The 25,620-nt window shown below is 41.3% G+C and overlaps 1 protein-coding gene across 1 annotated transcript; it reads right to left on the reverse strand.

Annotated features, from left to right (window-relative positions):
• Positions 1–2,208: 2,208 nt before the first annotated feature.
• On the reverse strand, positions 2,209–21,926 carry LOC5565466 (ubiquitin-protein ligase E3B). Its single transcript, XM_001649776.2, has 7 exons — positions 21,146–21,926; positions 19,284–20,605; positions 5,655–5,826; positions 4,595–5,596; positions 4,115–4,244; positions 3,887–4,051; positions 2,209–3,541 (listed from the first exon to the last, which is right to left on the reverse strand). Exons 1-7 carry the CDS (start codon positions 21,316–21,318, stop codon positions 3,257–3,259), a joined length of 3,249 nt encoding a protein of 1,082 aa, XP_001649826.2. The 5' UTR covers positions 21,319–21,926; the 3' UTR covers positions 2,209–3,256.
• Positions 21,927–25,620: the final 3,694 nt, after the last annotated feature.

Consider the following 25,620-nt stretch of genomic DNA (forward strand, 5'->3'; position numbering starts at 1 on the left):
GTCGCGTGGCCTTATTATCAACCTGTGCACTTCTAATTTATGTTGAATTCGTTTTTTAACCTAGGTTGGAACTGACGCAACCTGTTCTGAACCACAGTTTCAACCCCAACCCGATTCAAGTTCGGCCGAACTACAATTTGCTTGACGTTGGATTATTTATGTGCTGATAACCGACCCAGTTCCTAAAAACGAAAACAACATAAGTGTCATTTTATATATGTAATTATTGGGTACACCGTGGATTCAAACCATTTTTTTCTAAGGTAATAAAGTGTATAATCAATCTTTACTAACCTTCGTTTTCAAATATATTTGTTTTTAGTCTTTCAGTTGATTAAAAACATACATGACTGCAGATGCTAATCGGGTTGTTTGGTTTTATTTACTCACTTTTTCATTTCTAACGATTAGTCATCATTATGGGGAAATTGTAAAATTACATATGAAAATAATTCAAATTATGCGGGTCATCAGTTTCGATTTATAAAGCACTGGATCCTAACTAATATTGCAATATAGAGTTAGTGATCATAACCCACATATTTTTACATAGAATTAATACAAGATCGTTCGCTTCGTGTACTTGGTGCACGCATCAAGAAAATTGCTTGCTTTTAAACCACACCACTAGCGTTATACTGACGATGACGGTACGGAGGGCACGACCGCTTTTGAATTCATTTTCTGATTGTCTTCCGATTGACCATCACAAGTACCACCGCGCTAATACTGTATGCTGGAAGCGAGGTTCTTAACCAGTATTGTACAAAAATACGCGCGGGCCCTGGGTCTCAAACTTACAGAAACTTCTTACCGTCAGCCGTCTAAAAAATCACGCCAGTACTCCACACCACAAGCGTGGTGATGTTGAAAGAGCGAAGGAAAAAAGAGAGCAAGCAAAATGGATCTCTCTCGTGGATTGATTTGTCTCTTGTCTTCCCACCGCACGCTCGCACAGATTGATGTGGCAAGACTGTGCACCGGCCAGAGTCAACGCTTTGGCTACTTACACACTGGCATTTGTAGTGCAAAAAACATTCTACCACATATACAGAATTGTGTGTACGACGAAAGGCAACGCGTCTCCCGATGAGAGTGCACACGTTGGGTTTCATCGTCACAGCAGCAACGTGTAGCGTGGAACAAAGTGTTGCGTAGCATGCATCGCACTGAGCGCGTAGGGAAAATTAGGGCACAGATCTCGCGCCGCACCAAACAGCTTTTGCATTTAATTCGAATACCAAAAATATAACAACAAATATTTTGAAAGGTGTAAATTGCGATGATCAATGATAAAGATAATTGAAATAGGCTAAATTTTATTGAGAGAATTGAAGAACCGTACTTCAATAATAGTAGAAATTGTAGGTTGTTATGATGAACGATTTGCCACCTGTGCAGTGCACATGTTGCACATGTGGACGCGACGCCTCTGTCATAAACCTAGTATTAAAATCCTCATCAATACCACACACATCTCCTTCCTACAATTCCCCTAGCTATTTCGTACTCAAAAAATTTTTAAAGGTTTCGCCTAAAACGTACTCGAGAATGCCAGTATCGCTCAATGTTATGAGCCTGTAATCGATATTATTTTCAGTGTCGCCAATTACTTTTGCGCCGTGTTTACATTCTGGTTTCAATTAAGCCCGCCATGTACGCCTTGTTTATTTTTTGTTTGCAGTGTCGCCGTTTACTCTCGCCGTTTTTTGATTTCGATTTCAGATGCGCCCATCACTTTGATAAACAAAAACACAGGCGTAATCAATAAAGTGTGTGGTTTTGCATGAGGTGAAGTTTCGTCTTCTACAAATTAGCGTTTTTCAAATAGTTAAATTATCGATAGGGGAAAAGTTCAAGTGCAGTGATTGTATATTCTAGCTACAATTTCAACGCTATATTTTCTTAAATTGTGTACATTTTGTCAGTTTCGCCTAGTTCGCGAATCTTTCTAGAGTTATTGACTGAGAGCTTTCTATGCCAATGTTGCCATTTTTGTATTCGTATATCATGTGGATGGTACGATTATACTCTCGGTAGACCGGGAATCGAACCCAGACACCTTCAGCATGGCTTTGCTTTGTAGCCGCGGACTCTAATCACTCGACTAAAGACCCCACTTCCCATAAAAGAAAAAAAAAAGAATGCTTCTTACATACCTTGTTGATTAATTTCACAATCTTTGAATAAAATTGGTCCACAAAATTATAATACTTTTACATTTTATTAACTTTTGCTGTAGTCACTGACAATTACTACGCCGTTTGCGTTGAACAATTTACACTTTTCTACGGGATTATAAGTATGCTCACTACACAACATTGACACAGAACTATAAAGTCACGATCGATAGATGTAATGTACATGCGCACCTAAAAGATCAACCTCGATCAGCTATTGCCACTCAAAACTACGACCAAACTTTTTATTAAGCTCTTCCAGACCCGATTTGGGCGCAACCTTGATTTGATCGACTATATTTGTAAAATTTGAACGGGTTAAAACGAAATACAAAATATTGTACACGTGGATTGACACTAAACATCGAAAAGCATCGATTCCGCAAACCGATGCAGGCGTATGAGGAAGGTGTACGCGTACAAGCTAATTGCTACGCAAATAATGTAACGCTCCCGGGACTGTAATGTGCTTGTGATCTGTATCAACAACCTTAAACAAACTTGAGGGCTTTGTGTGAATCAGCTTGGAAGAATTGGTAGTCGGTTTTGCATCTTTTCAATCGTAGTCTGTCTATCGCTTATACTACTAGTTTTACTATCACAGTTATTACATCATCCTTTTATCTTCTGGGTTGTTCCAGAGTGGATCTAGATAAGAGTGGCGTCAATGTCAAAATTGGAACAGCGGCGAACTGTCATTTCCATACAAATCCGCGTTCCAATCGAGCAGGAGACCTGTCAAAACTGGAACATGACGTCACTCTTGTTTACAGGCACTCTAGGTTGTTCCACTTGAATAGCGAAGGTCCTCTGCTCTTCTACGTAATGTTACATTGTACCACAGAATAGAAAAAATATGCTTTTCAAGATTATACGTTTGAAGAACATCGATCGCACTACTCAGAAGGACTTCCATACGGGGTATTATCTATTTGCTTTTTGTACAAATGTATAGAAAAATAACATCTTCACTTTTAAAAAATATATACCTACTTTTATCGACATAAATTCCAAAACGAGTACGGTTTAATTTGCATTTTTACTCCACCTCTACTAAACATCCCGTCGAAGCAGACTTACGACAGTTCGAAGCCCGTATTGCTGGAGATAGCGTAGCGTAATTTGTCCCGAAGCATGCTTTTCTTCTGATAGTTGGGTAGCTTCAGCAGGTTGAAACAGGTCGACGAGGTCGGCAGCCGATTGAGGGGATCTTTTTTGCGGATGGTAAAAAATCCACGAATTACCGAACCCACGGTGTCGCCTATGTCCTCGTCGTCACCCACCTCAACGCAACGGATGGAAAAGGGCGGTTCGAGATGCGCAAAGCCCAACAGGGGAGGCTTGGAACAGCTGGTCACAAACTGTAAGAGAATGAGAAGAGTTGTGGAATACATTTCAATAAAATAATATTAATAATAATAATTTTGTAAAGATTGGGTTGAGCGAAAAAAAAAACTAGTTCGGTATCTGTTGAAAAACGCCAAAGACGAAAAAGCACAGAATACACTGTATAAGACGCACGCATAATGTGAAACTGTACAGATGATAGTTTTAGTTGAATACCAACATACCCATACTCCCACCCCTATTCAGTCTCAGGCTTGAGACTGAAGAAGAGCAGTCTTTCAAATCCGAAACACACGTAAAACGATCGCAAGGAAAAAAGCTGCAATTGATAATCCGAATTTAAGTAAAACGCTACTCACCTTAAGGAACAGTTTCTTCTCCTCTTCGCTAAAATCTTTGGCAAGAATATCCCACAGCCACCCGACGACGCGATGGCCATCGTGGAATCCCCCATAATACTGGGTGTGCTTCCGCAGGTCCTTAAGATCTAGTGGTGCCGTGTCGCCGGAAATCAGTCGTTGTAGCTGGAAAGACAATCACTCAAGATAAGGAAGAATTGGACGAAATTAAAGGGAACAATCACTTACCTCCGGAGTGGAAAACAGAGCCAACCAATCGGGATTGACTATGCTGCGGAAGCCCCGTATGAAGGCAGCCGTTTGGTCACGTATCTGCGTATGCATGCGGAAGTACGCCATGTAGTGGATGTAGTTGATCCTGTCGGGATGTTTTGCACATCGTGAATCATCGTCTTCAGATTAACTTTTACAAGGCGTGAACGACTTAGTTGCACTCGTTGGATCATATATTTGGAACCTCAAGATTTTCAACAGAATCCTTTCATTATTCACATCAGAAACCTCTCAGGATTCTCATCCGATCTTCTTGGGATTCTCTCAAAAATCTCATTATACCAAAAAAAGCTACTGAACTAAAACCTTAAATAGTTCCTATGCGTCCAAAATTCGATTTTAACATTAATATTGTTTAAAAAACTATATGCGTAAAAGACTGCAACAAAATCGTCCACGCCATTCAAAGGTTAAAACAAATGTTGATAAACTCACTTGTTATCGTTGTTCACAGCTCTTGCTTTCCCCCCGGGATACAGCTCATGCGTCACAATCTTCCCCATCACATCTTCGTCCACGCTGAACGTGAGATCCAAATCGGCCACATCCCCATGGTAGTGCTTGATGAAGGTTAAACTCCGATACAGTTCCTTATCCAGCGACGGCAACTCGTCCATGCAGCTGTACAGCGCCTGATTCGTTTGACCGAGAACTTGCGACAAAAAGAACGAAGCAAACGGGACATCCACCACAATTCCTTCGTAGACCGCTTTGCCGAGCATCCTCCCGACAAACTCGAACAGCTGCAGGTGATTTTCTTGCATGTGCGACGTTGGCGACGGGTACAGTCTTTGCTCTGTGGTCGTCTTGAACAGATTCAACGATGGATCGAACACTCGCTTGATCGTCTCCTCGAGGAATTCTTTGAACACTCCATCCTGATCGATACCGGCTTCGTCCAGACCTTGCTGGTTCACGAACCTTACCCGGATTACACCTTTTAGAGCGTGAGGAGGAAGAGCCGCTAGTTGCCGATAGCCATCTTCCACTATCCGATCGCGATGAACCGTGACCAGCGCGGAACTAGGCGAAGCACACGCCGACTCCGTTAATCCGAGCACTGCCTTTTCGTTCTGGACAAACTTTCGAAACAGCTGAACACGATCTTCATGCGGTATGATGTGTGGCATCTTCTGCAGCAGGATTTGGGTGTGCTTCTTGCCTTTTTCCAGATCGGTTAGGAAATGTGACGGTCGGATGTCGCGAATGAGCCAATGGTTCTGGGGGGCGAACGATCTCCGGCAATCACGTCGGTACAGACACAGCAGCAGCGTGTGCGTGGACACGAACAGCGGGGCACTGGTTACGGTTTTGATGTCGAAAATCTGATCCTGAATCGTTCGATAGAGGAATGTGTTGAGAAAGTGCGACAGGGCAATGTAATCGTTGATGGTGAAGGGATTCTGCTGTTCGTACATCTCCAGATCGTCCAGAATTCTGGGATAGGGGAAGGCAATTTAATATTTTGCGTACCGTAATATTATTCGTAACTTACGTGACGTAATGGGTCATGCAGTCGCAGAACAAAGACAGCAGCAGCAAAGGCGGCTCGTAGTTTGGTTGGTTGATTTGCAAGAGTTCGATGAACCCTTTCAGGCCACAAGTGGGACCTAGTGATCCGAGTAATAGCCACAGATCGTGGAGTACGGTGTCGTTGTAACACAGGCCTAAAAAGAGAAAATTTACCATAAGATTAGTGCGCATAGTACTCTGTATCTGCTGATGGAAGCTTAGATACTATTGATACATTTTTGTTCCATGATGTGACCCGTGCTTTTAATTTTCCGTTGTTGGGAATAAACCTTTGTTGGCGGTGGTAATTTTTTTTGGACACTGTTTAAAAAAAACCTTTAAGGAGAAGGCCTCTTTTTAACTGTAATCATACATGGAAACAAAAATCAGAAGTTTAATCTATGAACTCACATTTTCATCCAAAAAAGTGCGTTCTAAACTTAAGTAAAATCACAGGTAAACTGGAAAGAAAGATGTTTCTTCGGAATGTGCGCTTTCTTCCAAGGGTGAAATGGTTAATGTTGATAATTGCATCGAAATGAACAGTCAATTCGATGCTTTTGATAAATTTTCTGGACATCAAATAGAAGCAGCTTCACCCCAGACTCTTCGGTTCAAGTGAAGAAGCAAAGAGTGCCGCCTATCGTGGTTAGTTGTTCCGAAATTGGGGGATTTAGGCAGGAGATCTTGGACTCCATTAGGGGAATTTAGGTTTCCTTTAAAATCGTAATGAAAGAAGAATGTCGCGTTTTGCCGAAAACTCTCAAAGATCGCGAACTTCTTCTCAAACACCTTGAAGAGAAGAAGCAATTTTTTTAATTCATGACGAAAAAACTGAACGTTTGTTCAAGGTCGTCTTAAAAGGTATCTCAAATGACTATAATCCTCCTGAAGAGATGAAAAATGGAATATCGTAATTCAGCGCAGTTAAGAAATAAAACGATTCAAATGGTTAATTAAAAATTGGTATTGCATCAACAAAAAAGCTTTATGAGTGGATCGTTAGCAAATCTATTCAAGATTATGGGAAAATATAAACTAGACTGTATTCATAATTTACAATTGTGATTTTTTTGAAATAGTTCATTCGTTGAAATTGCCTGATTCCGCGCATTTTTTAAACGCTTTTCCATATTCCGCGCAGAAGAATGTCTAATTCCGCGCACTCATGAAACATTCAAATTAACATTAATTTTGATAAGGGGCTGCATCCATTCGTTACGTAACACTTAAAATTGAAATTTTCAACCCCCTCCCCTTCTGTAACACTTTTTGTATGAGAAAACGTAGAGTTTTGTATGAACCGTAACTTTTTAGTCTACGTTCAGTTTTTTTATTAACTTTTTGTCTATCACATGAAATACAGATAACCAATACCGTGGCATTGGTACGTGTGAATTCCGTCTAAAGGAAAGTGGGGCAATTTGGCCATCTTAAGGCGAAGTAGGCCGTCATTGAAATTTGTACGCGTCGTTGATGATTGTTGCTAATTCATCTCACGATTTAGAATCAAAGAAAATCAGTTGGTTTTGCACTGACAGAGCTGAAAAAGTATCAGCATACTTTATGCATGTTAGCGCGTACAGTAATATTTTTTCAAGTCAATATAAACTATCAAGACTGAGTTTTATCACTTTGAAATGCATAGCATAGCATAGACTGACTGTACATGTCAATGCTTGCTACTCCGTGATTGATCGGAACTGGTAATAATTGCACTGCGATCCAAATGAATAAGGGATGGGAGTTTCCGCTTACTCTCGGAGTGCAATTTTAGCAGATCTAATATTATTGATCAATAACGACGCCGGCCAAGTCCTTACAGTCAGTTGGGATGGGGAAGGAATGTTAGAGTGTAATGATTGTTGCTTCTAGAGACCGAGAATACCTCTGCATCTCCACTATCATCACGGGAAGGGTGTTTATTAATGGAACAGGAAAAGATCTGGGAGTCACCTTTGGTCGGTGGCGCGATCCATGGATAAGGAGGAAAATACGACTTATACTTAAAGCTAGTTTTTATTTTTGTCTCGAAAAGTTTTTGGTAAAAGATTTAAAATAAACGTCAACATCTATAATGTCAAACCATTCAAAAAAAAGTTTTTATTAATGGCGAAAAGAGAAAAATATATGCATACATTATAAATTATATGAAACAGGAATAATGCCGTCACTTGTAGTGACGAACCATACATAAAAAATACGTCAACACCCATAATGTCGAACAGTTCAAAAAAGTATCTTAAGTAATATCAAAAATTTTATATGTATATTAGAATTGTATAAAACAAGCATAATGCCGACACTTGTAGTGACGAACCATACAAAGTTTGATTGAATATTACATAAAACTAACGCTTTCATGAAAAAATGTGTTATCATAAGCATGAAACGAGCTCACCAGTTGGTAATCCATCCTTGATTGAACACGAATATTTTTCGCACTCACACAGCACGAGCAGGAAAACTTCTCGGTGCCCCGAAAACGAACCGTCTTGCTTGGACTTTCCGAAGCACTGCCCAGCACAACACGCGAAACGAAACCAAACTCCCGGCGTCCCGAAAACGAAGCGTCTTGCTTGGGCCTTCCGAAGCACTCCTGAGTTTTATCACTTTGAAATGCAAGCTGAAAAGTCATCATTGATGCCAAAACGAATGACGGGCTACTTAGCCTTAAGAAAAGTCGTTAGAATTACAATTTTTAGATCAATACACTAGATACGCATGATTTCCGTTGTCTTAAAAAAATAACGAATGAATTTTTTGTCGATGGGGTGATATTAGCACCCTGTTTTATGTTGTGAAATTATCTCATATTTGGCTTAAATATGCTTCTTATTGCATAGTTTTAGACAATTTGGACGAGAAAAAACCCCATCTTCTGCTTCTTGGCATTAAGGGTCCTCACTGGGACAGAGCCTGCTTCTCAGCTTAGTGTTCTTATGAGCACTTCCACAGTTATTAACTGAAGCTTTCATTACCAAAGTTGCCATTTTTGCATTCGTATATCGTGTGGCAGGCACGATGATACTTTATGTCCAGGAAAGTCAAGAAAATTTCATTACGAAAAGATCCTGGACCGACCGGGAATCGAACCCGGACACCTTCAGCATGGCTTTGCTTTGTAGCCGCGGACTCTAACCACTCGGTTAAGAAAGGCCCCTGTATAGTTTACTATCTTAGGTTCCAATATGAAATATCTAATTCGATTCATGCTCTTATTTAAATAAATATGTTTTCTAGAGTTTGGTTTATTGAATTTAATAGGTTGGAATCCACATTTATTGGTCCATAACTGTGGGGCAGTCTTCAAAATATCCTTCGCATTGCGTTGCTTTGATCCACAAATTAAGGAGTAGGGGAATGCACACTCCTTATTTCTCAATCCAACATTGCTTTGATTTGCTCCTATCCTTTCATGAAAATACTGCATCAATGATCTAGAAAATATCGACTCATTCTGTTGGACGAACATGGGTAGTAGGCATAGCAACCGTGCGATCATTGTTTTATTGTGGCTCGAAAAATGTCAGACTGCAGCACCCAGCGATTGAAAATTATCACTGTTGGTACATGTCTGATACTAAGGCTGTCTAATAAACTTGCTGGAGTAGCTATTTATCAAAGAATCTAATGCATTTTTTTTATTTACTGATTTTTACTTTACTGATTTTTTTTGCTTGTAGGAAACACGCAATGGATGGCAAAATGTTGTGAAGGTCGACCAAACAGTTTTTCAGAAAGGTCTGCACTGGATGTAATCTTACTTGCCCCTCCAAGAACGTTACTAGCATTACAAATTAAAGACCCCGATGTCCCTTGCAGTTGCCCAAAATTTTATAGCTCATAAGGTAATCTGCAATGCCGTGAAAAGTGTACTGCGATCTGTCAAACTTGGGTACCTTTTGTACTACCGAGGGACCAAATGCAGTACTAGAAGTGGTACACAGGGCCCTATTTTATAAGTCGAGTCGATCAAAATGACTCGACTGGAGTCACTGTCGACCAAAAATTTCACTCGACACGGCCCTGTCACTCGAGTTTTTCGACAGTTGTCACTTTATGTGACTGGATTACTATGGGAGTCGACGGGTGACATCTGAAATATGCATGCTTACTTTGATCGACAGTGGCCACAGATGAGTCACATGAATCTGCTCGATTTACAAAATAAACCCCACAATCTGAGCCCGAGTGTGACGGACCTGTTACTAGTGCTTTGTACATTTAGTCTCGATCAAATAAACTTAAAGGCACCGCCGGCAAGATCTGCCCCAGGTTATGTAATATAAAAGCCAGCGTAATAAATAACACATCTGGCTTCGTCCGGATGGGTCCGGAAAGGCTGGCCATTTGTCTGCACCGGCTGATAGGCACAATCTGGGAAACAGAACAGCTACCGGAGGAGTGGAAGGAAGGGGTAATCTGCCCCATCTACAAGAAAGGCGACAAGTTAGATTGTGAGAACTTTCGAGCGATCACCATTCTAAATGCGGCCTACAAAGTATTATCCCAGATCATCTTCCGTCGTCTGTCACCCGTAGTAAACGAGTTCGTGGGAAGTTATCAAGCCGGCTTCGTTGACGGCCGATCGACAACGGACCAGATCTTTACTGTACGGCAAATCCTCCAAAAATGTCGTGAATACCAGGTCCCAACGCATCACCTTTTCATCGATTTCAAGGCGGCATACGACAGTATCGACCGCGTAGAGCTATGGAAAATCATGGACAAGAACAGCTTTCCCGGGAAGCTCACGAGACTGATAAGAGCGACGAAGGAAGGTGTGCAAAATTGTGTGAAGGTTTCAGGCGAACACTCCAGTTCGTTTGGATCCCACCGGGGACTACGACAAGGTGATGGACTTTCGTGCCTGTTGTTCAATATTGCGCTAGAAGGTGTTATGCGGAGAGCCGGGCTTAACAGCCGGGGTACGATTTTTACGAGATCCAGTCAATTTGTTTGCTTCGCGGATGATATGGACATCGTCGGCCGAACATTTGAAAAGGTGGCAGACCTGTACACCCGCCTGAAACGCGAGGCAGCAAAAATTGGACTGGTGGTGAATGCGGCCAAGACAAAGTACATGATAGCTGGTGGGGCCGAGCGCGACAGGGCTCGCCTAGGTAGCAGTGTTACGATAGACGGGGATACGTTCGAGGTGGTCGACGAGTTCGTCTACCTTGGATCCTTGCTGACGGTTGACAATAACGTTAGCCGTGAAATACGAAGGCGCATCATCAGTGGAAGTCGAGCCTACTATGGCCTCCAGAAGAAGCTGCGGTCAAAAAAGATTCACGCCCGCACCAAATGTACCATGTACAAAACGCTCATAAGGCCGGTAGTCCTCTACGGGCATGAAACGTGGACGATGCTCGAGGAGGACCTGCAAGCACTTGGAATCTTCGAACGTCGGGTGCTTAGGACGATCTTCGGCGGTGTGCAGGAGAACGGTGTGTGGCGGCGAAGGATGAACCACGAGCTCGCTCAACTCTACGGCGAACCCAGTATCCAGAAGGTGGCCATAGCTGGAAGGATACGATGGGCAGGGCATGTTGCAAGAATGCCGGACAGCAACCCTGCAAAGATGGTGTTCGCTTCGGATCCGGTAGGTACAAGAAGGCGTGGAGCGCAGCGCACAGTGGCGGTTCTTCATACAAAGGTCGGACAAAACCCCAAATACGTCTCAAATTGCTTGATAATGGTAACCTATTGATTATCTTGGATGCCTGATATCATCTCTTTGGAAATAACAGTCAAATTGAAAATTCGATTTTCTAGTGAAATTGGTCCAAATTAAGTTTTTTTTATTTAATCGTATAAAAAGGCTATTACTACAATTTTTGTTGTGGTAATGCAGAAGTTTGCGCATAAACCTGAACTAGAGGTACAAATTTAACTTCCATTTAGTAATTCCACTAAAATTTCAAACGAATTATGACAAATCATAGAGATTTGAATGATGAAATCGATAAATAATAATGAAAAATGAAAATGGAATTTACACCTCTAGGGGCAAAAAGGGGCAAGAAAAACTATTGCACGTTTAAAAGTATGGAAGATTTGCTGGTTCATAGTGAGTGACTCATTTTCCCGAAACACTTCACATAAAACGTACGAAGTTTTGAAAATTCAACAAAATTTTAGAGAAAGATTGTTTGAAACTATTTTTGTTACAAACAACAACTTGATATGTTAAAATCTATATAACTATAGCCAAAACTAAGGCTTATAACTACGCTTTCAAATGGAACCTATTGAGCTTAAATCGGTTATGATTTCGTTGAGATACAGCTGTTTGAAGTTTGCTAGGTCAATCATAGTTGATGAATTTCGAGCAGTCCAATTTTGCTGACTTTCCACATTTACGATGCTGCCAAAAATCGAAAACAGAACAGATCAATCTCAAATTTTGAGAAATTGTCGCTCAATAGTACAGAAGTCTATAAAAAATATTGACGACTGATTTTGAGAACATAAATTTTTGAGGTTTTGTCCGGCCATGCGCCACTGTGCAGCGAGCTAGGTGGGCGGATCAAGTGCGTATCGATTTGGCGAGCGTGGGGCAGAACCGAGGATGGAGAGATGCGGCCACGAACCAAGTATTGTGGCGTGAAATTGTTGATTCAGTGTTATCTGTGTAGATGTTAACTAAATAAATATATAATCTGGCTTCGTAGAAGTGCATTTGAAAACCCAAAAATCAATTCATTACAACCTTAGACTTAGTAAAAATGCTCATAATCAGCTAGGACTAGGTTCAAACCAGGAGTTTTTTTTTACTAAACATCATTATCTGCATGCTATTGCAAAAGTAGTAAATTTTCCATATCTCATGGCCTATAACTCAATGAGTCTATGCTGTGCACTCTGCAGTACAGAGAATTCGTACATAAATTCATAACGCTGACAATGATCATTTTTGGCACGTACCCTCGTCTCACGTTTTTGCTCGAATACTTTACTGATAACGTGGTGAACTCGACTTACAAAGGGAAGCACCTCTTTGAGCCTCTTCTTTTAAATCGTCATTGTTAAAGGTTTCCTTTCAAGCCAGCTTCCTACGGATAACTACGCTGTATACTTCCGAGAGATCAGATTATGTTGAAAAAAGCTATTTCCATATAGAGAATTCTTTTACGGACATCAGCAAAATTTCTTCATCATTCGTTTACTGAATAGATTATTTTAATGTATTCGACGCAATATTCCAATTTTAAAAATATTCGGATCAAGAATTCTAAGTGGGTCACACCTTAAGTTAAAGAACTCAACCGTAGTATGTGTGTTGTTTCGAAACTTCCTCCTCATCCTTTAAACCTTTAGAGGACAAAAGTTAGATTCAGATTTTGCTACCACGGTCTTGGGCACCATTTTGTTTGGCCCAATCCAGTTTATTGGAAGATCGCGAGGTGAACTCGACTAGATGCTTCCCTTTTGAGTTCCTATCAAATTCTTTTGAACGAGTAAATGAAAAACAGAATTTAGACCTATAGAGTTTGTATCCTTTGACAGATACGCGTATTTAGACTTCAACTCAAAACGCGTATTTAGACTTCAACGCAAAAGTATTAGAACTATGGAAGCCCCGTATTCCCCCAACACAGTCCCGTTTTTCCTGCCTACGCTCATCAGTCGTCCTGTTCCTGTGTTTGGGTGCGAAGAAGGGGTCTTCCAAACCGTCTCAATTGGCAAGTACACATGCGATGTGAACAAAACTCTTCCGGTACAGTCAACCAATTCTAGCAACACGTCACCAAACTACATCTGTTCGAGATCACGCCATCAAAAACATGTTACAATCATGAATAATCAAACATCATCGTCCATCGAGCTTTCAACACACACCGAGTCACCGGGATGCACGCCTGCCAGTCTCAAGGGAGCCCCTAATCCTCTCGTCACAGTCGAGCCACTCCTGCCAGCGATCAGCAGCCATCCCGGTCCTGTGTACGAGTTTGGAGAGGGGGTCTTCCGACCTGGAATTGCAGGCAAGTATACGTGCAATAAGAATTTCAACCTCCCGGTAAATTCCGTCGATTCTAGCAACGCAATGTCCATCGCAAGCCTACCAACGTCATCATCTTCATCAACAATCCTAACCTGTTCATCACACGCCGAGTCACCGGGATGCACGCCTGCAAGTCTAATGGAAGCCCCTAATCCCCTCGTCACAGTCGAGCCACTCCTGCCAGCGTTCTACAGCCATCCCGGTCCTGTGTACGAGAATGGAGAGGGGGTCTTCCAACCCGCTCAAGCAGGCAAGTACTCTCAAGCCCCGACATATGCTCTACCTGATGCGACTGAACATTCCAGCACTTTAGGCCGTCAGGAAGACATTATGCTACCTCCACACGCCGTTCAATCACCTAACGCAGATGCTATTGAAATCATTGAAAATTCAAACGTTATGGTAGGGAACGGTACTGATCGCCTTCTCTCCATCTACTATCAGAATGTTAGAGGCTTACGAACTAAAATAGTTCAACTGCGCTTGCTGCTCAGTAGCTGTGACTATGATGTTTTAATATTCACAGAGACATGGTTGCGTGCGGATATCGAAAGCAGTGAAATTTCAGAAAAGCACGGAAACGCTTCTTTCAATCAAGGGACGATTGCGACAGAAGTCATCTTCAAGAAATTGAGATACGGTATAAAACGCTACTTTTATCCACCTACGAGAGCTACATTTCTACAGTACAGTCAAGTCTCAAGCAAAACCCGTCTCGATTTTGGGAATTCGTGAAAAATCTTCAATCTAGTAATCGCATTCCTCCGAGCGTAACATATAACGGAATTGAAGCTCACAACACTTCGGAAGCCGCTGATCTATTTGCAGAGTTCTTTGAAAGTGTATTCAGCAAAGTATCGCCTGTGCAGCGTTCGAATATTTTTGCACACTTACAAGAGCATGATTTTTCATTTACTGATTTACAATTTTCACCGGATGAAGTCCTAGAAGCTCTACGTGATCTGGATATAAAAAAAGGGCCCGGAACCGATGGTATTCCTCCCCTGGTAATAAGGAATTGCGCTGCTGCATTGTGTATTCCAATAACATGCATTTTCAATTGTTCCCTTCGCGAAAGGACATTTCCGGCTGCATGGAAAATGGCCTACATTGTTCCGGTTTACAAATCCGGGAGCCGTAATCATATTTCTAATTATCGGGGTATATCCATACTATGCTGTCTTTCGAAAATTCTGGAGAAGTTGATTCACAAAACTCTGAGCAACACACTGACATCGATCATCTCCGAAAGTCAACATGGATTCATGAAAAATCGCTCAACGACAACGAACCTAATGAGCTATGTATCGACGTTGTTTCGGGAAGTGGAAGCAAGGCAACAGGTTGACTCTATTTACGTAGACTTTGCCAAAGCATTCGACACGGTGCCGCATATTGTGGTGATCGAGAAGTTCAAGCGCTTGGGCTTTCCACGATGGCTCACCGAGTGGCTCTACTCATATCTAACGAACCGATACGCCTTTGTGATGGTCAACTCAACGCGTTCTCGTACGTTCAACATTACGTCCGGAGTTCCACAAGGAAGTGTTTTGGGGCTACTTATATTCAACGTCTTCATAAACGACTTGTATTCGTTGCTCTCTTCATGCAATCTGTCGTTCGCGGATGATCTGAAATTCTACCGCACCATATCATCTCCTCAGGACTGCATCGCCCTCCAGGAGGACATTGACATCATGCTCATCTGGTGCGACAACAACGGCATGCGCGTGAATAGCGGGAAATGTAAAATAATTTCGTTTACTCGCTGTAACACCTCTTACCAGCATCGGTACTTCATCGGGGCGGAGGAGCTAGTCCGCGTTAATTCAATTTGCGACCTTGGTGTTACGATAGATTTCAAGGTGAGATTTAACGAGCACATCGGGCTGACTGTCGCCAAAGCATTCTCCGTTCTAGGAATGATTCGAAGGCACACCAACTCTTTCACAGATGTTTACGCCTTAAAAACGCTGTACTGTTCTTTGGTGCGGAGCATCTTAGAATATGCCTCTCCTGTCTGCAGAGGCGTCGCGTCCACATGTGCAACATGTGCACTGCACAGGTGGCAAATCGTTCATCATAACAACCTACAATTTCTACTATTATTGAAGTACGGTTCTTCAATTCTCTCAATAAAATTTAGCCTATTTCAATTATCTTTATCATTGATCATCGCAATTTACACCTTTCAAAATATTTGTTGTTATATTTTTGGTATTCGAATTAAATGCAAAAGCTGTTTGGTGCGGCGCGAGATCTGTGCCCTAATTTTCCCTACGCGCTCAGTGCGATGCATGCTACGCAACACTTTGTTCCACGCTACACGTTGCTGCTGTGACGATGAAACCCAACGTGTGCACTCTCATCGGGAGACGCGTTGCCTTTCGTCGTACACACAATTCTGTATATGTGGTAGAATGTTTTTTGCACTACAAATGCCAGTGTGTAAGTAGCCAAAGCGTTGACTCTGGCCGGTGCACAGTCTTGCCACATCAATCTGTGCGAGCGTGCGGTGGGAAGACAAGAGACAAATCAATCCACGAGAGAGATCCATTTTGCTTGCTCTCTTTTTTCCTTCGCTCTTTCAACATCACCACGCTTGTGGTGTGGAGTACTGGCGTGATTTTTTAGACGGCTGACGGTAAGAAGTTTCTGTAAGTTTGAGACCCAGGGCCCGCGCGTATTTTTGTACAATACTGGTTAAGAACCTCGCTTCCAGCATACAGTATTAGCGCGGTGGTACTTGTGATGGTCAATCGGAAGACAATCAGAAAATGAATTCAAAAGCGGTCGTGCCCTCCGTACCGTCATCGTCAGTATAACGCTAGTGGTGTGGTTTAAAAGCAAGCAATTTTCTTGATGCGTGCACCAAGTACACGAAGCGAACGATCTTGTATTAATTCTATGTAAAAATATGTGGGTTATGATCACTAACTCTATATTGCAATATTAGTTAGGATCCAGTGCTTTATAAATCGAAACTGATGACCCGCATAATTTGAATTATTTTCATATGTAATTTTACAATTTCCCCATAATGATGACTAATCGTTAGAAATGAAAAAGTGAGTAAATAAAACCAAACAACCCGATTAGCATCTGCAGTCATGTATGTTTTTAATCAACTGAAAGACTAAAAACAAATATATTTGAAAACGAAGGTTAGTAAAGATTGATTATACACTTTATTACCTTAGAAAAAAATGGTTTGAATCCACGGTGTACCCAATAATTACATATATAAAATGACACTTATGTTGTTTTCGTTTTTAGGAACTGGGTCGGTTATCAGCACATAAATAATCCAACGTCAAGCAAATTGTAGTTCGGCCGAACTTGAATCGGGTTGGGGTTGAAACTGTGGTTCAGAACAGGTTGCGTCAGTTCCAACCTAGGTTAAAAAACGAATTCAACATAAATTAGAAGTGCACAGGTTGATAATAAGGCCACGCGACGCCTCTGCCTGTCTGGTGTCCATCTCAGGTTACGCAAATACTTTCATTAGAACGAGTGCAGAAAAAATTCCTGAGGTTTGCGCTGAGTAGGCTACCGTGGAACGATGCAAGGAATTTGCCGAGCTACCATGAACGATGCCAGCTGATAAGATTGGAATCTTTGTCAGCCAGACGTACCAATCAGCAACGTTTGTTCATATTCGACCTGATCAAAGGGGGAATAGATTGCCCTGCACTACTGGAGCTGCTGAGTTTCAATGCTCCTTCTAGAAGATTTCGGAACGCTGTTCTTCTGTATATACCAAATCATCGGACTAACTATGGTTATAACAGTTGCTTGAGTTCTTGCTTGCGAGCATTCAACGATGTTGGAGACAAATTTGATTTTGACGTGACGAAGAACATATTTTTAAATAGAATAAGAAATTGATTTTACTTTTTTTATATACTAAATTCAGTCTGTACGGTACATCGAAGACGGTGTAAATAAATAAATAAATAAATAAATAACTGTAAGGCCGTCTCCAGTGTCGTGTACTAGATGGCATTCTAGTACTAGAATGGCTATTCAAGAAATTTTACATTCTAGGCACCTTTCTAAAGATAACTAGATACATTATACTCTTCTGGAATATCGAATTCTGTTGAAAAAATCGTTAATTCATTATGTGGGATTGATATACGGACATCAGTATATTTCAATGACATTCAGTTCCTGAATTGATCACATTAAATTATTTATTGCGATATCCCAACGTTTGAAACATTCGAATCCAAAGCAGCTGAAATGATTTGCATCAATGATGCAATATTTTAGATCAAGTAATTACAGGAGCAATGAAATGCGAGGATTCAAATTCATCATTACAAAATGAAATTTTTCAAGGCATGCATTTGAAATCTCTCTTGTGAAATGATGATTTCGGAAGACTGCTGTGGGGTCCTGCATAAATGGAAGATTTCTCCTAATGCTTCCAAAACTCAACTAATAACACAGCGTAACAAAAATAACATTTTTGCGTGTCTCAACGATCAAATTATGTGTCTCTAGTAGATTTGGGGTTGCTGAATCTGGTGACATTTTCAGAAATGTTCCAGCACGTCACAATTTTTAGCTACAGGTCGCCAAAGTTGTATAAAACACTGGTTTTATTCATGTTTACATGAAATTTAAAGTACAATTTATCAATTTTTTTTGTAATCTAATCCACCAAATATGCAAAATAGAAATTGAACTTTCATTTCAGACATAATTTGATTGAAATTGCGCGATTAAATTTCGATTAAACCGATTTTTTCAACATGCTTGCAGTCTCCATACAAAGTTCTTCGTTTCTTCTATATGGTTAAATACACAAATTATCTAAAACATTAAACAATAACATTTCCGCATCGAAAGTATTACAAACTTTGATGATAAGTATTGTTATACACATAAAGTTTGAGTTCTGTGGCAAATTAAGCCAGTATATTACCTTACAAGCTGGCAAACTTGCATGCAAGTTGGCTGAAATAGTCATTTTTTGCATTTTCAACAGTCAATATCTCAAAAACTAGACGTGCTATGATATTTCTGAAAACGGCAATGGATTCAGCAACCCTTAATTAAGTGAATAGCGGTATTTTGGTGCTGGAGACAAAAACGTGTTCCGCAGTGTAATGTTCCCTCTTGAATCAGAAGCTCTTTATTTGAAACTGTTAAGTACAAACGTTGTCACGATGAGAGGGATTCCAATAAATTGAACGGAAGAAGTTAAGTATCTAGCACTCATGCTAGATAAATATTTAAAATTAGGATACAACAGTGGGGCCTTCCTTAGCCGAGTGGTTAGAGTCCGCGGCTACAAAGCAAAGCCATGCTGAAGGTGTCTGGATTCGATTCCCGATCGGTCCAGGATCTTTTTGTAATGGACATTTCCTGGACTTCCCTGGGCATAGAGTTTCATCCTTCCTGCCACACGAGATACGAACGAAAAAATGGCAACTTTGGCAAAGAAAGCTCTCAGTTCATAACTGTGGAAGTGCTCATTGAACACTAAGCTGAGAAGCAGGCTCTGTCCCAGTGAGGACGTTAATGCTAAGAGGAAGAAGAAGAAGAAGAAGAAGAAGAAGAAGAAGAAGAAGAAGGATACAACAAATTTACCAGACAAAATATCCAACCTCAGCTGCGAGAGTGCATTCAGCGCCGCATGGTACAACGCACAAGTCAGAGCCACACGGGACATTTCAGCCGAACCGATCTTGCGGAACGACTTGCTAGTCTTCTTCTCTCCTGGACCCGTCTTGATAGAGTTCCTTTCGAAAGTCAGCGCTCGTTTCAACAAATTTCCGGTGCTATTTCCGCTCGGGATGTTGTACTCGATCGTTTCGTATCCCACGGCCAGCTCTTTGAGGTTTTCCCCGAGGAGGAGCTTCACGATCCGATGGTTCCACAGCAGGTGGATCTGTTTCTTGATCAGTGGAAGGTTTTCGTTCTGGAGGCGCTCCTTGCCGGGAGTAAACCAACCGAGAAGTTCGTGCCACTGCGTGAAGGTTCCGGCCGATTGCCCAACGCTTTGCAGGATCCCGCTGAGGAGCTGCGTCACGACGAACGTGAAGGTGGGGTACGCTAGCTTCGAGGCATTTTCTGGGGGTTCAAGGTAGTACAGGTGCACGATATTGGATAGTAAGGAGAGGAGGTACGAGTTCTGAAGCGTGTTGATTACGTACTTCATCGTGGATTCGGTGCTGAGGAGATCTAAAGACTTTTCGAGGATATGATGCGATTGTAGATTGGTAAGACACTCTTGGGAAAACTGTTCCAGCTGGAAGGTGATTCCAGGAACGGAGAGAATCTGAACTAGGAACTGGGACATCAGATTTTCACTGAAGTTACTGGATATTAGTGGTCGAATAGCCAAGGTCATTATGGCCGTCAAGGATATTGGTTTCAGCGTGATGACCGTTCGACAGGTTCCTTTAACCAGCACACTTCTCAGGTTCAGGTAGAAACCTTTTTGTACTAAATCACCCATAATGTTACTGCAGAGTTGAAGCATGCCTGGCTTCAGTCCAGCTAGTGATTTGTTCCTCAGTAAAACCCAACTGTTCGTCGAGGTAAACGCTACTAAAGTGTGCAGATATAAGGCTAATGATATGCTATCGCTGTGCGCTTCCGGTCGTAGTTTATCCATGGCCATACAGCAGCGATACAGAAGCTTCTTGATGTGTCTTATCCAGGCGAGACTGTAATCTTTGTTCAGCGCTACGCCGATGTAACTAGTTTTGGGCGAATCAGATTCTAGACTAGCAGTCAGGTACCGACAGAGACGCTCCAACCGCTCATAATTGGTTGAGTCCTCCGGGGAATCAGTCTTCCACTGCAGAATGAAATGTGAGGCCGCATGATACACTTGCAGGCAGGGTTTCAATTCGATGTCTTTTGTAGGATTCGCAACAGGCGGCATGAGCGTGTCGAATTCTTCCCTAAAAGAAAGCAAACAAGGTTACAAGTTAGAACTATCATAAATTCTATGACTGAGTGTCTTAAAATAGGAACTTTAGAGACCGAATAGGAACCAAAAGCGGCAGTAAGGGGTCATGCACAAATTACGTCGTGCTTCAAGGGGGGGAGGGGGTCGAGCCAAGCGTGACAAGCCTTACAAAAATTTCGGAGGACTCATACAAAAAGTGTGACAAAGGGCCCCCCTCTCAAAAAAGTTGAAATTTAGCGTGACATAATTTTTGTACCACCCCTAACCAAAACAGACCATATAGGAACCTATATCACAAATAAAATCCAAATAGGAATTAGGAGACAGGATTTTTTGTGAGAACCCCGCCAGATATGTATTCGTGGATATTTAAAAAAAATGGGATTCCCCACAAGAATTGCTGATTTTATTACTGTATGTATTTTTCAAGAAAAATAGTGACTTTAGAGAACGTTCATTAAAAATTAATACACTTTTTAGAGACTTGCATTGACAGTGACCTGCTACCAGCCCTGTCCAAAACTAGACTTACAAAATCAACCTCCGGAACTGTGTCCTCGCCAGCCAGCCGCGAATGTTCCTTTGCAGCAATACGATCGATTTGTCCCGTTTCTCCTCCAAAGCCCGCTCGTTGGCCCGTTCCTCCCGGGCGGCTTTCGTTTGCTCCAGGAAGCTATCTTTCTTGGTTTCCGTTCGACCAAACATTCTGCTTCCGCTCTGTGTGTGAAATCGATTTCTAACCAAAAGCTATTTTCGTTGGAAACAGTCGCAGAGTAGTTCTTTGCGAGGTCCGGCCTCCGCGCCGAGACCTAATTGAAACAAATTGAATCCAATTGAAGAAAAGTGCTGTTATGCGACCGCGCACGCGAGAGCGTCTAACAACAAAATTAGCGTAGCATCGCGATTAAATTCGCCGACGAATCGAAAAAAATAAACACATCCTCGTCGGCTCAGCTCCGAAAAAGTCTGTTTTTGTTTTGATTCGGATGTCGGCCACCCACTGAAGAACAAGAAGAAGAAAGACTCCCCCTTTCCACCCGCTTAACAAAAGCACAGACACGACAGACACGAAAATGAAAATTCCACCAGCTTTTCGACGGCGACGCACCCCTTCCGATTTTTGCGTTTTTCGCTACGATTTTCAATTTTTGGGGGCAGCTAACTGTTGCACTGGATGCCTCGGCGGAAGAGCTAGCTTTTGCACTACTTTTGATACAGTTTGACGCGGTATTGCAGGGATTAATTTTATTTTTTCTCGGATGCCGATAAGTTTTTCACTGCACTTTTTTACTTTTGTCTGACGTTTTTTTTTATCGCAGCTGATTGTTTTTTCTGCGAATCGAAAGGAAACTGTCAACATGGAGATGAATTCTGCATGCTCAGAATGTTGTAAGCAAGTTTACTTGTGCGCAAGTTAGCCAACACATGAATCTAAGCTTTGGTATAAGCTGTGATAGAATTTTACTCAGAGCCTGTGAGCAATTTTATTATCGGAAATGATTGTTCTTTTATTGTTGTTTGAAAATAAACTTATTTTATTTATTTCACTGTTAATATGTTGATAATAGTGACAAATACAGCATAAAACTAAAACAACAAAATACAAAGTACATCGATATCTGAGTGAATTCAACTTTAGAGTAGAAATGTTTTACAGTGAAGGTAATTAAAAATCAGGTCCTACCGTTTTGTCTCGAATTCCTAACATGACACATATTTCAGCTAATGACGTCCTTACTTAGTAATCCTTTATAGAGAGATAAGCGGAAGTAAAATGGAATGATTTGGCAACAGACCAGCAGTGCTGATTTTGCTCGGCGTCGAGTATAATATTGTAACACGGACATGACTTCCTCATTGCTAAAAAGTGTATTATGTTTCGTTATAGATCTTTGAGCTACATATCCAAACTAATAAACAGTCGAAAAAATCAACAACTAAAAATCGCATTTACAAAAATTAAAAAACAAAAATATTTCATTTTTTTGCTTCATGCAAAGTTACTTTTATCGAAATAATTTTAAGCTAATTATTGAGCATTTTGCACCTTATTAGATTACTGTGCAGAAAATTTTTGCACAGTGAACATTTGCACGCCTCACACATTAGTTTGGCAGCATGCTACTAACTTTTTTCATCTTTGTTTTGATTTAGGTGGTGGTGATTGGATTTTCAGCCAATAATATCACGAATGGATGTATAGGCACAGACTGACCTAATGTTTGGAATTTATCAAGAATTTCTTTCTAGTCAAAACATAATTATCGTAAAATGCTTCAATTCAGCGCATTTCATACAAAATTATTTATTCGTGGAAATACACATTAATATTGCAGCAAAGATGCTACTTTGCAGATTTATGCATTTTTAAGCTATTTTAAGTCATTTGGGCCATTTGCTGTTTTGAGCCATAGCTATTTTAAGCCGCTTAAGCCGTTTCAAGCCAGTTTAAGCAGTTTTAAGCCGTTTTAAACAATTTTAAGCTGTTTTAAGCCGTCTTAAGCCGTTTTAAGGTGATTATAAAACGAAGCTAAACTTTGAATTTTCAATTGCACAAGACGAGAGAATCTGACAACAGTTCGCGTTGAAAACCAATCAAATTGCTTGCTTGCTGGTGGTGACCAATGGGATAGATTTTCAACGCGGAGCGCTGTTTGGTTCTTAAGTCTTGTGCTCTTGAAAATTTGAGGTGTGGCTTTGTTCTTAAGCCATTTCAAGCCGTTTCATTCTGCTTTAAGCCGTTTCAAACCATATAAGCCGTTCCCTGTCGTTTTAAGCTGTTTTAAGCCGTTTCAAGCAGTCAGGAAGAACAATAAATAGTAACTACCGAAAAGCTAAACATTACATATAATTTGCAATTGGATTAGATGGACAAATTGATGTGAAGATTTGCGAAAAAGTTACACGTCTTCTCAGTGAGAATCGAACTCACGACTCCCCGATCTCTAGTTGGGGCGCACTACGCCACAGACAAACAGACGTCACACTCTCATCATTGTCCATCGACCACCTTTTTAACGGTCGATTCAAAAATATGGTAGGTGGCCAATCCGCCACCCGCAGCGCTCGCATCGTTTTTGTTCGCGTTTGACGTTTACACACTACCGCCATCTGTTGGCCCGTCGGCCAAATACACTAATTTTAGCATTGGGCGTACATGTCCTCGTGACTTTGATTTGGATCGAGATTTGTTTTCAGTGTTACGTCTGTTTGTCTGTGACTACGCCATGAGAGGACTCATGAACGCAGAAGTTAACCTGAATTCGATTTCAGCTCAATAATCACGTGGTTCTTTTTCGCAAAGTGCACCTCTTTCGGAAGAATTAGATGTCCATCCAAACACAACGCTTTCTATACATATATCCAATGCCTATATAGCCGAGATCAAGCTTCTCGACTACCGATCTAGAGGATCGGAGTTCAATTATGATTCTTTTTTCGAGTGAAACCAATGTTTATTTATGTAGCATAGAAAAAGGACTAAAGGCACAAATGAGCATTTCTCTTCATTCACTTAGGAGTGGGAGATTTTTGTGAGTCCTATTGATTAAGCCTCAGACACAAGATGCACTTTCGAACAATGAATTGTGATGAAATGTTTTGGACTCAAGTCATTTGGTCCATGGCAAAAAACAACACTCTAAATGAACTCCCGTAAACAAACTCTGATCACAGACAAACAGACGTCACACTCTCATCATTGTCCATCGACCACCTTTTAAACGGTCGATTCAAAAATATGGTAGGTGGCCAATCCGCCATCCGCAGCGCTCGCATCGTTTTTGTTCGCGTTTGACGTTTACACACTACCGCCATCTGTTGGCCCGTCGGCCAAATACACTAATTTTAGCATTGGGCGTACATGTCCTCGTGACTATGATTTGGATGGAGATTTGTTCTAAGTGTTACGTCTGTTTGTCTGTGCTCTGATCCTCTAGATCAGTAGTCGAGAAGCTTGACCTCGGGGCTATATCACATATGTAATTGGTTGGCGTCAAATGCGAATGTTGTTTGAAACACAGACAAACAGACGTAACACTTAGAACAAATCTCCATCCAAATCATAGTCACGAGGACATGTACGCCCAATGCTAAAATAAGTGTATTTGGCCGACGGGCCAACAGATGGCGGTAGTGTGTAAACGTCAAACGCGAACAAAAACGATGCGAGCGCTGCGGATGGCGGATTGGCCACCTACCATATTTTTGAATCGACCGTTTAAAAGGTGGTCGATGGACAATGATGAGAGTGTGACGTCTGTTTGTCTGTGGTGTAACTGTCAACTTCCTATTGCCAACATTTCGTGGAAAAAGGGCGGGCTCTTCTTCACATCTATTGGGTCTTTCTGACAAGCAAGGGCTTGATTGTACGACTGTTCGTGTGAACTTACTTTTGGAAGGAGATTCTTTTCCCTTGCGGGTTTCGCGTAAGTGTCTCTGCTTACGGGTCCGCCATTCGTTTTTGGCCCTTCAGTCAGGAGTATGATTAAATACAAATAGTCATACAATCTTGAACAAATTGTTTTGTTAGAACAGGCCATTGCTACCGGTGGATACCTTGCTACAATATATGGCAGCTTATATCATCATCATCATCATCATCATCATCATCATCACAAAAAAAACCCTTCGTTGAAGGGAAACTATGTTTTTAGTTCTAATTGCTTACACAATGTAATCTACTACTCCGTAGATGCTATCGGAATTCTGAAACTCACAATTTCCAATTATTAGGCACCGAAGAGATTTCAAAACTTTAATGATCACTGACTTAACTTTTTTCAAGGAACGTGTTGACTGCTTGGCTTCACTAAAAAGATTGTCGCTTTCAACAGTGCGCATCGTACCTTCGTGCTGTGCGTACACGAATTCTCTCTGCTCTTGGAAGTTTTCTTAAAAACTACCTAAAGCAATAAAACAGTACTTTTCAGTGCTACACAAACAGTACTTTTCAGTGCTAAAATTAAAAACGGTACTTTTCAGTGCTACTTAAACAGTACTTTTCAG

The sequence above is a fragment of the Aedes aegypti genome, chromosome 2 (assembly GCF_002204515.2).
Source record: "Aedes aegypti strain LVP_AGWG chromosome 2, AaegL5.0 Primary Assembly, whole genome shotgun sequence".
NCBI classification, from domain to species: Eukaryota; Metazoa; Arthropoda; class Insecta; order Diptera; family Culicidae; genus Aedes; species Aedes aegypti.

What these genes read in the sequence shown, in the direction of transcription:
- LOC5565466 (XM_001649776.2), bottom strand. Translation starts at nt 21,318, where the DNA reads ATGTTTGGTCGAACGGAAACCAAGAAAGATAGCTTCCTGGAGCAAACG. An exon ending in GAGGTTGGATATTTTGTCTG is followed by an intron (nt 5,827 to 19,283) that starts GTAAATTTGTTG and finishes TTCTCTTTTTAG; the next exon opens with GCCTGTGTTACAACGACACC. An exon ending in AGAAGAAACTGTTCCTTAAG is followed by an intron (nt 3,542 to 3,886) that starts GTGAGTAGCGTT and finishes ATTCTCTTACAG; the next exon opens with TTTGTGACCAGCTGTTCCAA.